Genomic DNA, 12706 nt, shown 5'->3' with positions numbered 1-12706 from the left:
TGACCAGCTGGCAAGTGTCTTCACTGAGATTTTCAACCTCTCCCTGACCCAGTCTGTAATACCTACAGTTGAAGTCGGAAGTTTACATACACCTTAGTCAAATACATTTAAACTCAGTTTTTCACAATTCCTGACATTTAATCCTAGTGAAAATTCCCTGTCTTAGGTCAGTTAGGATCACCACTTTACATTAAGAATGTGAAATGTCAGAATAATAGTAGAGAGAATTATTTATTTCAGCTTTTATTTCTTTCATCACATTCCCTGTGGGTCAGAAGTTTACATACACTCATTTAGTATTTGGTAGCATTGCCTTTAAATTGTTTAACTTGGGTCAAACGTTTTGGGTAGCCTTCCACAAGCTTCCCACAATAAGTTGGGTGAATTCTGGCCCATTCCTCCTGACAGAGCTGGTGCAACTGAGTCAGGTTTGTAGGCCTCCTTGCTCGCACACGCTTTTTCAGTTCTGCCCACACATTTTCTATTGGATTGAGGTCAGGGCTTTGTAATGGCCACTCCAATACCTTGACTTTGTTGTCCTTAAGCAATTTTGCCACAACTTTGGAAGTATGCTTGGGGTCATTGTCCATTTGGAAGACCCATTTGCGACCAAGCTTTAACTTCCTTGAGATGTTGCTTCATTATATCCACATAATCTTCCTTCCTCATGATGCCATCTATTTTGTGAAGTGCACCGGTCCCTCCTGAAACAAAGCACCCCCACAGCATGATGCTGCCACCCCCGTGCTTCACGGTTGGGATGGTGTTCTTCGGCTTGCAAGCAACCCCCTTTTTCCTCCAAACATAACGATGGTAATTATGGCCAAACAGTTATATTTTTGTTTCATCAGACCAGAGGACATTTCTCCAAAAAGTACGATCTTTGTCCCCATATGCAGTTGCAAACCGTAGTCTGGCTTTTTTTGCCGGTTTTGGAGAAGTGGCTTCTTCCTTGCTGAGCGGCCTTTCAGGTTATGTCAATATAGGACTCGTTTTACTGTGGATATAGATACTTTTGTACCTGTTTCTTCCAGCATCTTCACAAGGTCCTTTGCTGTTGTTCTGGTATTGATTCACACTTTTCACACCAAAGTACGTTAATCTCTAGGAGACAGAACGAGTCTCCTCCCTGAGCAGTATGATGGCTGCGTGGTCCCATGGTGTTTATACTTGCGTACTATTGTTTGTACAGATGAACATGGTACCTTCAGGCGTTTGGAAATTGCAATTTATTTTCTGAGGTCTTGGTTGATTTCTTTTGATTTTCCCATAATGTCAAGCAAAGAGGCACTGAGTTTTAAGGTAGGCCTTGAAATACATCCACAGGTACACCTCCAATTGACTCAAATTATGTCAATTAGCCTATCAGAAGCTTCTAAAGCCAAGACATCATTTTCTGAAATTTTCTGGAGTTGTGATACAGTGAAATAATCTGTCTGTAAACAATTGTTGGAAAGATTACTTATGTCATGCACAAAGTAGATGTCTTAACCGACTTGCCAAAACTATAGTTTGTTACCAAGAAATTTGTGGAGTGGTTGAAAAACAAGTTTTAATGACTCCAACCTAAGTGTATATAAACTTCCAACTTCAACTGTACATGTTTCAAGCAGACCACCATAGTCCCTGTGCCCAAGAACGCCAAGGTAACCTGTCTAAATGACTTCGCCCCAAAACACAGATCGGTAGCCATGAAATGCTTTGAAAGGCTGGTCATGGCTCATCATCCCAGACACCCTGGACCCACTCAAATTCACATACCGCCCCAACAGATCCACAGATGACACAATCTCTAATGAACTCTACACTGCCCTCTCCCATGTGGACAAGAGGAACACCTATGTGAGAATGCTGTTCATTGACTACAGCTCAGCGTTCAACACCATAGTGCCCTCCAAGCTCATCACTAAGCTCAGGACTTCCTGACGGGCCGCCCCCAGGTGGTGAGGGTAGGCAACAACATATCCGCCATGCTGTCCCTCAACACGGGGGCCCATCAGGGGTGCGTGCTTAGTCCCCTCCTGTACTCCCTGTTCACCCACGACTGCGTGGTCGAGCACGACTCCAACACATCATTAAGTTTGCTGACGACACGGCGGTGGTAGGCCTGATCACCGACGACGATGAGACAGAGATGAGGTCAGGGAGGAGGTCAGTGACCTGGCAGTGTGGTGCCAGGACAACAACTTCTCCCTCAGTGTCAGCAAGACAAAGAAGCTGATCGTGGACTACAGGAGGGCCGAGCACGCCCCGATCCATATTGATGGGACTGCAGTGAAGCGGGTCGAGAGCTTCAAGTGCCTCTGTGTCCACATCACTAAGGAATTAACATGGCCCACACACACCAACACAGTCATGAAGAAGGCATTACAATGCCTCTTCCTCCTCAGGAAGCTGAAAAGATTTGGCATGGCCCCTCAGATCCTCAAAAAGTTATACAGCTGTGCCATTGAGAGTATCTTGACTGGCTGCATCACCGCCTGGTATGGCAACTGCTTGGCACCCGACCACAAGGCGCTGAAGCGACCCCCCAAGGCATAGACTGTTCTCTCTGCTACCGCACGGCAAGCAGAACCGATGCACCACGTCTGGAACCAACAGGACCCTGAACAGCTTTTACCCCCAAGCCATAAGACTGCCAAATATTTGACCAAATAGCTACCCGGACTATTTGCATTGACCCTTTTTGCACTAACTCTTTTGACTCATCACATACGCTGCTGCTACTGCTTATTATCTATCCTGTTGTCTAGTCACTTTACCCCTACCTATATGTACATCAGTGGTGGTCGGTGCCATTTAAGATGAGGGAGGGCAATTTTATTTTCATGAGCATGGCCTTATTTCTATTACAGCATATTGGATGACTCATTCATATTCCATTCACCCAGTTCAATGTAACATCGATAGGTTTAGGCTACTACATGATACTCGAATTTTACCTATATCCATCATGAGGTTGCTACAACCTAGCCTATGAATGAAAGTTTACAACATAGGTGCACACAGGTCGAGAGACAAATTTGAGGTGACAGACAATGACATTCAATACCGCCTTGCACACTCTTGCCTGCATCTAGCTGATATACAGTTGCAAACGAGAGTTTCTATTGGACAAATGCAGGTATGTTTATCCCCGTTTTGTTCCGTTTGCTTCTGTTTAAGAAACGTTTTTCAACAGAAACGGCGGTATGAAAACACCCCTGATCACGGGTAAACAGAGTTCATTCTCATAACAGCCATGTTGTATTCGCTTGTGGACTTCAATGCACAACAAATCAGCTGTATGTGACCAGGCGAAAAAACCTTTCCAAGCCAAACCTCTACAAACAGCCTACATCGTTGTCACCATATTAGCTAAAGTAACGTCCTAGTCAACATAGCTAATATAACTGGCGGCAGGTAGCTTAGTGGTTAAGAGCGTTGTGCCAGTAACCGAAAGGTCGCTGGTTCTAATCCCCAAGCCGACTAGGTGAAAAATCTGTCGATGTGCCCTTGAGCAAGGCACTTAACCCTAATTGCTCCTGTAAGTCGCTCTGGATAAGAGCGTCTGCTAAATGACTAAAATGTAAATGTAAAATGTAACTAATGCGTTAGTAAACCCACTACAATCATGCAGTAACGTTACAGTGTATAGTCAGTAAGCAGTTACACCAGTGTGCCCCGGTGGCAATAAATTATTAATACCAAAAGCTTACCTTGACTTGGAAGAGTTCCAGTGTTGTGTTACAAAGTCATAGCCAGCAAGCTAACATAGCATCCCTCTGTTTGAGCAGGGTGTTTCAGTAGGCTAAACTAGCTAGCTGCATTTGCTAGCTAAGTAAGTGAAACTGAAAGTGAAAAAAAACGAAATCTCTCTCTTGCCTCTAGTTCTCTCTTGCTTCTCCTTCAGTTTGGAATAAATTACTTTTTTCAAAACTGTTCAACTATTGTCTTTCTCTCTCTTTGAGTCAATTACTCACCACACTTTATGTACTGCAGTGCTAGCTTGCTGTAGTTTATGCTTTCAGTACTAGATTAATTTTCTGATCCTTTGATTGGGTGGACAACATGTCAGTTCATGCTGCAAGAGCTCTGATAGGCTGGAGGACGTCCTCCGGAAGTTGTCATAGTTACTGTGTAAGTCTATTGAAGGGGGTGAGAGCCATGAGCCTCCTAGGTTTTGTATTGAAGTCAATGTACCCAGAGGAGGACGGAAGCTAGCTGTCCTCCGGCTATAGCATGGTGCTACCCTACAGTGTGCTGTTGAGGCTACTGTAGACCTTCTTTACAAAATAGTGTGTTTTAATCTATTATTTGGTGACGTGATTATATTTAGTATAGTCTTATCTAAAAAGGATAACTTTTTTAATGTTTTCTCAATTTCTATTTGTATTAAATTCACTGAGGAGGATGGTCCTCCCCTTCCTCTGAGGAGGAGCCTCCACTGATGTACATATCTACCTCAATTACTTCGTACCCCTGCACATCGATTCGGTACTGGTACTCAATGTACATAGCCAGGTTATCGTTACTCATTGTGTATTTATTCCTCATGTTATTCTTTTTCTATTATTTTCCTATTTTTCTCTCTGCATTGTTGGGAAAGGCCCGTAAGTAAGCATTTCACTGTTAGTGTACACCTGTTGTTTATGAAGCAGGTGACAAATACAATTTGATTTGATACTCATTATAATGGCAATACTGCATACATTTATTTTCCCATAAACGATGTTGCGATGGTTTGCTCTTCTGTTACAATTGCTTTGTCTAAGCAGGTCCTGATATCCTAATCTCACAGCATCCTTGAATCCTGATAGCCTAAACTCACAGAACCAGTTGTTCTGTAAACACCATAGAGAATCTCACAACATCAGGAACCATCCGTGTCCTTCCTTTTGACGTCAATACTATGCATAATCATGTGATTCATAGATGCTACTGAATGCAAGTGCAACACACAAAAATGAAAATTGAAATGCAATAATCAGGTGGAGTTTCACCAAAGTCGTTAACTACTGCTCAGTTCCCCTGGTGTGAACAGAGCTACATATCATATATACTGAACAAAAATATAAATGGAACATGCAACAATTTCAACAATTTTACTGAGTTACAGTTCATATAAGGAAATCAGTCAATTAAAATAAATCCATTAGGTCCTAATCTATGGATTTCACATTACTGGGCAGGGGTGCAGCCATGGGGGGGCCTGGGAGGGCATAGGCCCACCCACTTGGGAGCCAGGCCACCCACTGGGGAGCCAGGCCCAGCCAATCAGAATGAGTTTTTCCCCACAGAAGGGCTTTATTACAGACAGAAATACTCCTCGGTTTCATCAGCTGTCCGGGTGGCTGGTCTCAGACGATCCCGCAAGGTGAAGAAGCCGGTTGTGGAGGTCCTGGGTTAGCGTGGTTACATGTGGTCTGCGGTTGTCAGGCCGGTTGGATTCGTTGGAACAATGAACAGCGAGCCATCGTACTCATGTATGATGTAATGAAAGAAAAACTTTGCAAGTTTGAATTTTGTAAAGTTAGTGTGGGAGAGGTGGAAAAATTATTGTTAGCGATCAATAATGACAAACCTCCTGGTGTTGACAACTTAGATGGAAAGCTACTGTGGATGGTAGCTGACTCTATAGACATTCCTATCTTTCATATCTTTAATCTGAGCCAAAAGGAAAGTCTTTGTCCTCAGGCCTGGAGGGAAGCCAAAGTCATTCCTCTACCCAAGAGTGGTAAAGCAGCCTTTACTGGTTCTAACTGCAGACCTATCAGCTTGCTGCCAGCTCTTAGCAAACTGTTGGAAAAAATTGTTTGACCAAATACAATGTTACTTCTCTGTAAACAAATTAACAACAGACTTTCAGCATGCTTATAGAGAAGGGCACTCAACATGTACTGCACTGACACAAATTACTGATGATTTGTTGAAAGAAATTGATTTAAGAAGATTGTGGGTGCTGTACTGGTATATTTCAGTGCAGCCTTTGGTATTATTAACCATAACCTGGTGTTGAGAAAACGTATGTGTTATGGTTTTTTAACCTCTGGATTATCGTGGATTCAGAGCTATCTATCTAATAGAACTCAGAGGGTTTTCTTGAATGGAAGCTTCTCTAATGTCAAACATGTAAAGTGTGGTGTACCGCAGGGCAGCTCTCTAGGCCCTCTAATCTTTTCCATTTTTACCAATGACCAGCCACTGGCATTAAACAAAGCATATGTGTCCATGTATGCTTATGATTCAACCATATACATCAGCAACCACAGCTAATGAAGTCGCTGAAACCCTTAACAAAGAGTTGCAGTCTCTAAAACTAGGAGCATTGTATTTGGAACAAATTATTCCCTAAGTTCTAGACCTCAGCTGAATCTGGTAATGAATGGTGTGGCTGTTGAACAAGTTGAGGAGACTAAATTACTTGATGTTACCTTAGATTGTAAACGGTCATGGTCAAAACATATAGATTAAATCATTGTGAAGATGGGGAGAGGTCTGTTCGTAACAAAGAGATGCTCTGCTCCTTTGACACCACACTCCACAAAGCATGTCCTGCAGGCTCTAGTTTTATCTTATCTTGATTATTGTCGTCATATGGCCAAGTGCTGCAAAGAAAGACCTAGTTAAGCTGCAACTGGCCCAGAACAGAGCGGCACATCTTGCTCTTCATTGTAATCAGAGGGCTAATATTAATACTGTGCATGCCAGTCTCTCTTGGCTAAGAGTTGAGGAAAGACTCACTGAGTCACTTCTTGTTTTTATAAGAAACATTAATGTTGTCCTTCTGGAATGTTCTCCCATCTCCACAGAGAAACTCTGGAGCTCTGTCTGAGTGGTTATCAGGTTCTTGGTTACCTCCCTGACCAAGGCCCTTCTCCCCCGATTGCTCAGTTTGGCCGGGCGGCCAGCTTTAGGAAGAGTCTTGGTGGTTCCAAACTTCTTCCATCTAAGAATGATGGAGGCCACTGTGTTTATGGGTACCTTCAATGCTGCAGAAAGTTTTTGATACCCTTCCCCAGATCTGTGCCTCAACACAATCCTGTCTGGGCGCTCTACAGACAATTTCCTCGACCTCATGGATTGATTTTTGCTCTGACATGCGCTGTCAACTGTGGGACCTTATATAGACAAGTGTGTGCCTTTCCAAATCATGTCCAATCAATTGAATTTACCACAGGTGGACTCCAATCAAGTTGTAGAAACATCTCAAGGATGATCAATGAAAACAGTATGCACCTGAGCTCAATTTCGAGTGTCATAGCAAAGGATCTGAATACTTATGTAAATATATATTTTTTTTAAATAAAATGTTCAAACATTTCTAAAAACCTGTTTTCACTTTGTCATTATGGGGTAGTGTGTGTAGATTGCTGAGGAATAAGGCTGTAACGTAAAAAAATGTGGAAAAAGACAAGAGGTCTGAATACTTTCCAAAGGCACTGTATGTATATATATATAAGCATGTGCAAAGCTGTCATCAAGGCAAAGGGTGGCTATTTGAAGACTCTCAGATATAAAATACATTTTGATTTGTTTAACACTTTTTTGGTTACTACATGATTCCATATGTGTTATTTCATAGTTTTTATGTCTTCACTATTATTCTACAATGTAGGAAATAGTAAAAATAAAGAAAAACCCTTGAATGAGTAGGTGTGTCCAAACTTTTGACTGTTAGTGTATATATATATATATATATATATATATATATATATATATATATATGGGGATTGGAAATGATGGAGACAATTACATTGATGGAAGCTACAATTTATCTGCAATATTAAAGCTAATCTACCCCCTAAAAAATGTAAAAATAAATAATAATAATATTAAGACTAGCTGTCGCCATTGCCGTCGGCTAATGGGGATCCTAATGAATCAAATAAATCAAATAAAAAGTATTGCCAAATTCTCTAAAATGATGTTGGAGGTGGCTTAGTGTAGAGAAATGAACATTCAATTATCTGGCAACAGCTCTGGTGGACATTCCTGCTGTCAGCATGCCAATTGCTCGCTCCCTCAAAACTTACATTTACATTTTACATTTTACTTGAGACATCTGTGGCATTGTCTTGTATGACAAAACTGCACATTTTATAATGGCCTTTTATTGTCCCCAGCATAAGGTGCACCTGTGTAATGATCATGCTGTTTAATCAGCTTCTTTATATACCACACCTGTCAGGTGGATGGATTATCTTGGCAAAGGAGAAATGCTCACTAACAGGGATGTAAACAAATTTGTACAGCAAATTTGAGAGAAATAAGCTTTTTGTGTATATAGAACATTTTCTTATTTCATCTCATGAAACATGGGACCAACACTTTACATGTTGCGTTTTTATTTTTGTTCAGTATAGTCTGGAGTTGCACCTAAGTTTCACCCCTGCTAACATCATTTATAACCTTTAGACGTGCGAGTTACAATACCCTGCCCTAGGGATGGCTAACTCTGGAAACCCCTTCGGTTTCCTCAGCTAGGTAAATCTGCTTTTAGTTTCTTTGCACCCCATGTATGGAATAAACTACAGAGTTCCCTAAAAATGGTGTTCTGATGCCTCTTGGGCAGTTCAAAATGTTGATTGAGAACCTCCTTGCTGAGGAATGTGATTGTTTTCCTTTCTATTATTTAATTGTTGTTGTTTTTAATTATTTACTATTTATGTTTAAATAATATACAACATTTATATTTTCCAATTAATTCAATAGGCCTATTACAGCTCAGTGATGTTAACTCAAACCCAGAACTTGGCTCAGGCTGTTTGTTGCACCACGAGTTAAAAATCAATGTGACACAATGCCGGTGTAGCATTTTGATGTTTGACAGTAGCTAGCTAGCATAGCTGTGTAGGTCGTCCATGGTCACGTTAGATTTCTATGTAAAAAGCTTTAGTAAACATTTTCTGATGCGACGTATACGTAATTCACCTGACAGTGAATCGACGAGGAGAATAATATATCATTATTAAAAAATTGAAGGTCATGACTCGTGTTATCTAGAAAAACATCATAGCTTACTTAACTGGCTCGCAGGCAGCCATCTAAATGAATTGAGTTGACCCCCCAAGGAGAAAAATATGCATTTGGCAGATTTCGTTGCTGGTTCCGTTGGAGGTGAGCTAAATAACGTTACTGTAATGTGTTTTTGTCTGGTTGTTATCTAAATCATTTAACTTATCATAGTTATATTGCTGAGAAATTTGGCAACATGTAACTACACAGGCAAGCGAAGCTATAGGCTAGCTTACAATGTGAAATAGGTTGAAACATTTTCACTGAGTTAGTTACATAATTTACGATGTGATGAATATTACTTGTTCCTACAGGAGCCTTTGGAGTGGCTGTGGGGTATCCTTTGGACACAGTGAAGGTATGTATCTTGTTATGTGAGCGAGCTTCATAAGTTGTCTGTGCGCATTTGACTAATGTTTAATAATGTGCAGTTATCAAATTCAATAACTTTTGACTCGATTACCTTTTGCAGGTGAGAATACAGACGCAAAGGAGATTCACTGGAGTTTGGCAATGCATTCATACTACATGGAAGACAGAGGGGGTGAGTGCCTCAGTGAGGTGTTGAAACCCCCATATGAAGCTCTGTAGTTTGGACTTGGGGCTGAAAGCTTTCTCTCTCCACAGGTGAATGGATTCTACAGGGGCATGTCCATGCCAGTCACCACTGTCTCCATCAGCTCCTCTGTAGTGTTTGGCGTCTACAGGAATGTCCTGCAGTGTTTACAACAACTACGATCCACCTCCACAGGTCTGGATTTTCTGCCAGCCAAAGTGGACTTCTTCTTGTCCGGGTTGTCAGGAGGTGTTGCACAGGTAGTCTACTTATAACTAGTATATTAGTCTACACTTGTTGCAACATTACATGACATGGTGCTTGGCATGGCCAATATTGGTCAGTTTCAGTGAATTGTATTAGGGGAACTAAAAAAAAAAGAATTTTCCTCTAAGCAAAACTGGATCATATTCACTAGGAAGCTAATGGGCCGAAACACGACCTTGATGACATCATACCACAACACCTTTGAGTAGTCTTTCCCTTGTCCTCTTTAAGGTATCTGTGATGGCACCAGCTGACATAGTAAAAGTACGGATGCAGTGCCAGATGGTACACCAAGGCTTGGACGCTCAGCAACCCAAGTATCGTGGCCCAATGCACTGTCTGCTGACCATCGCTCGTGAAGAGGGCTTCCTCGGACTGTACAAGGGAGCTGGTGCCCTCGCCCTGCGAGACGGCCCCTCTTTTGCCACCTACTTCACTATTTACCACGTTATCTGTGAGCAGCTGTCCCCACCTGGGAAGACCCAGCCAGGTAAACACATAGCACCTGGGAAGACCCAGCCAGGTAAACACACAGCACCTGGGAAGACCCAGCCAGGTAAACACATAGCACCTGGGAACACCCAGCCAGGTAAACACATAGCACCTGGGAACACCCAGCCAGGTAAACACATAGCACCTGGGAAGACCCAGCCAGGTAAACACATAGCACCTGGGAGGACCCAGCCAGGTAAACACATAGCACCTGGGAGGACCCAGCCAGGTAAACACATAGCACCTGGTAATACCCAGCCAGGTAAACACATAGCACCTGGGAAGACCCAGCCAGGTAAACACATAGCACCTGGGAACACCCAGCCAGGTAAACACATAGCACCTGGGAAGACCCAGCCAGGTAAACACATAGCACCTGGGAAGACCCAGCCAGGTAAACACATAGCACCTGGGAACACCCAGCCAGGTAAACACATAGAACCTGGGAACACCCAGCCAGGTAAACACATAGCACCTGGGAAGACCCAGCCAGGTAAACACATAGCACCTGGGAAGACCCAGCCAGGTAAACACATAGCACCTGGGAAGACCCAGCCAGGTAAACACATAGCACCTGGGAACACCCAGCCAGGTAAACACACAGCACCTGGGAAGACCCAGCCAGGTAAACACATAGCACCTGGGAACACCCAGCCAGGTAAACACATAGCACCTGGGAACACCCAGCCAGGTAAACACATAGCACCTGGGAACACCCAGCCAGGTAAACACACAGCACCTGGGAACACCCAGCCAGGTAAACACATAGCACCTGGGAACACCCAGCCAGGTAAACACATAGCACCTGGGAACACCCAGCCAGGTAAACACATAGCACCTGGGAACACCCAGCCAGGTAAACACACAGCATCACTCTGGAAGAATCTTCCAAAGCATATGCTTCTGTAACTCCGCTCATGTCATCTTTAAGTGTAAATGGTTGCTTTTACAATTGGTCATCATGATTCTTGATAATTTAGTGTTGATTATTTGGTGTCTTTCCCCCCCCCCCCCCAGAGTGGAAGGTGGTTCTGCTTGCTGGTGGACTGTCAGGGATGTGTGGCTGGTGCATAGGGACACCTATGGATGTGATCAAATCCCGTTTGCAGGTGGACGGTATGGGCAAGAGGAGATACAAGGGTTTCTTCCACTGCATCGCGCAGAGCATACGCACTGAGGGGCCGGGTGTTCTCTTCAAAGGCCTGGGCCTCAATTGCATACGGGCCTTTCCAGTCAACATGTCCGTGTTCGCCATGTACGAGGTGGTTGTGCGCCTCCTCCGACCGAAAACTTGAATTTAAAGGCTTGGGTCGTTCATTAGACACCCCATGGACTGAAATAGGGAGGAACTACTGGTCCGAGAACAAATTTGAATGTTCCGTTGCAAAACGTTTTTGACACGACGTGCACTAATGAATACAACCTTGGCTTTGAAGACTTGGGTGATGGGATTCTATTTTGATGTTTCTCAATGCAGTTTTCCATGACTAGAATAACGCACAATCCATTGTGTTCATGTTGTATCACCGTTCACCATTGCCTCAGTTGCTGCTATGTGATTTTTCTATAGTGCCATACTGCACTATAAGGGAAACTACAATTCCTCAGTAAGATTTGATATATTCCTGCATAGTATTTCAAGTGAAAATGCGAATTGAAAAATGAATACTGAGCTAAAACAGTTTTATTGTAGTTCTCAGATCGTTTAGCAATAGGGCCTAATAGTTGTCACCCCTTTTCAGGAATAGCAGTACAGTAACTTACTTCATTTGCACATTTAATTTTTTATTTATTTGAAGGGAGACTTACCTACTGTCTACACAACATTCCCTCACTGACCTTAACTTAACAGGGTTGGATTTTACACCGCAGGATCACTTGATTTTAATGGCTAGAACTGAAGCTGACGGTTATTAAGGAAAGTTACTTAGCGATCTTGTTGATCCTGCCCTAAGAATTATCCCACTGTTCATATCACTCCTGTCGCAGCTCGGAAACAAGTGTCTTTGAAATAGGGCCACCAGCCAGCAAACTGCAGTATACTGGGGGGTGGGGATGAGGGGGGAATCATCAGTATTTAGGAATTGATTAACTTCTGCCACAGGCTTTCACCTCACCTTCGTTATGAAAGTGAGCGAAGCCTGGGAGCCGAGGCTAGGACTTTATCAACGTCGCTTTGAAAATGTAATTGAAAAACTTTGCTTTGTTACTGGATCCAAGCAGTATCAATTCTGATATGTTCTTGACTTGGACGGTATTTTCAATAGTACTGTCTAAACTCCCAGTTCTCAAAATACTGCGAGTCATTTTCTGTATACCACATGTACTGATGATACTGTACTTGTGATTTGGTGTTTGAGAAAAACGAACTTCAAGGAATGCATCTGATTTTGG

At 42.7% G+C, this 12706-nt stretch overlaps 1 protein-coding gene across 1 annotated transcript; it reads left to right on the top strand.

Annotated features, from left to right (window-relative positions):
- The first annotated feature begins 8798 nt into the window (after positions 1-8798).
- slc25a47b (solute carrier family 25 member 47b) lies at positions 8799-12704 on the top strand. The gene is made up of 6 exons (XM_041847187.2): positions 8799-9099; positions 9312-9355; positions 9470-9541; positions 9625-9813; positions 10052-10310; positions 11330-12704. Exons 1-6 carry the CDS (start codon positions 9063-9065, stop codon positions 11605-11607), a joined length of 879 nt encoding a protein of 292 aa, XP_041703121.1. The 5' UTR covers positions 8799-9062; the 3' UTR covers positions 11608-12704.
- The last annotated feature ends 2 nt before the right edge of the window (positions 12705-12706 follow it).

Source organism: Coregonus clupeaformis, chromosome 21 (assembly GCF_020615455.1).
Source record: "Coregonus clupeaformis isolate EN_2021a chromosome 21, ASM2061545v1, whole genome shotgun sequence".
NCBI lineage: Eukaryota > Metazoa > Chordata > Actinopteri > Salmoniformes > Salmonidae > Coregonus > Coregonus clupeaformis.
This window is presented reverse-complemented; position numbering and strand designations above follow the sequence as displayed.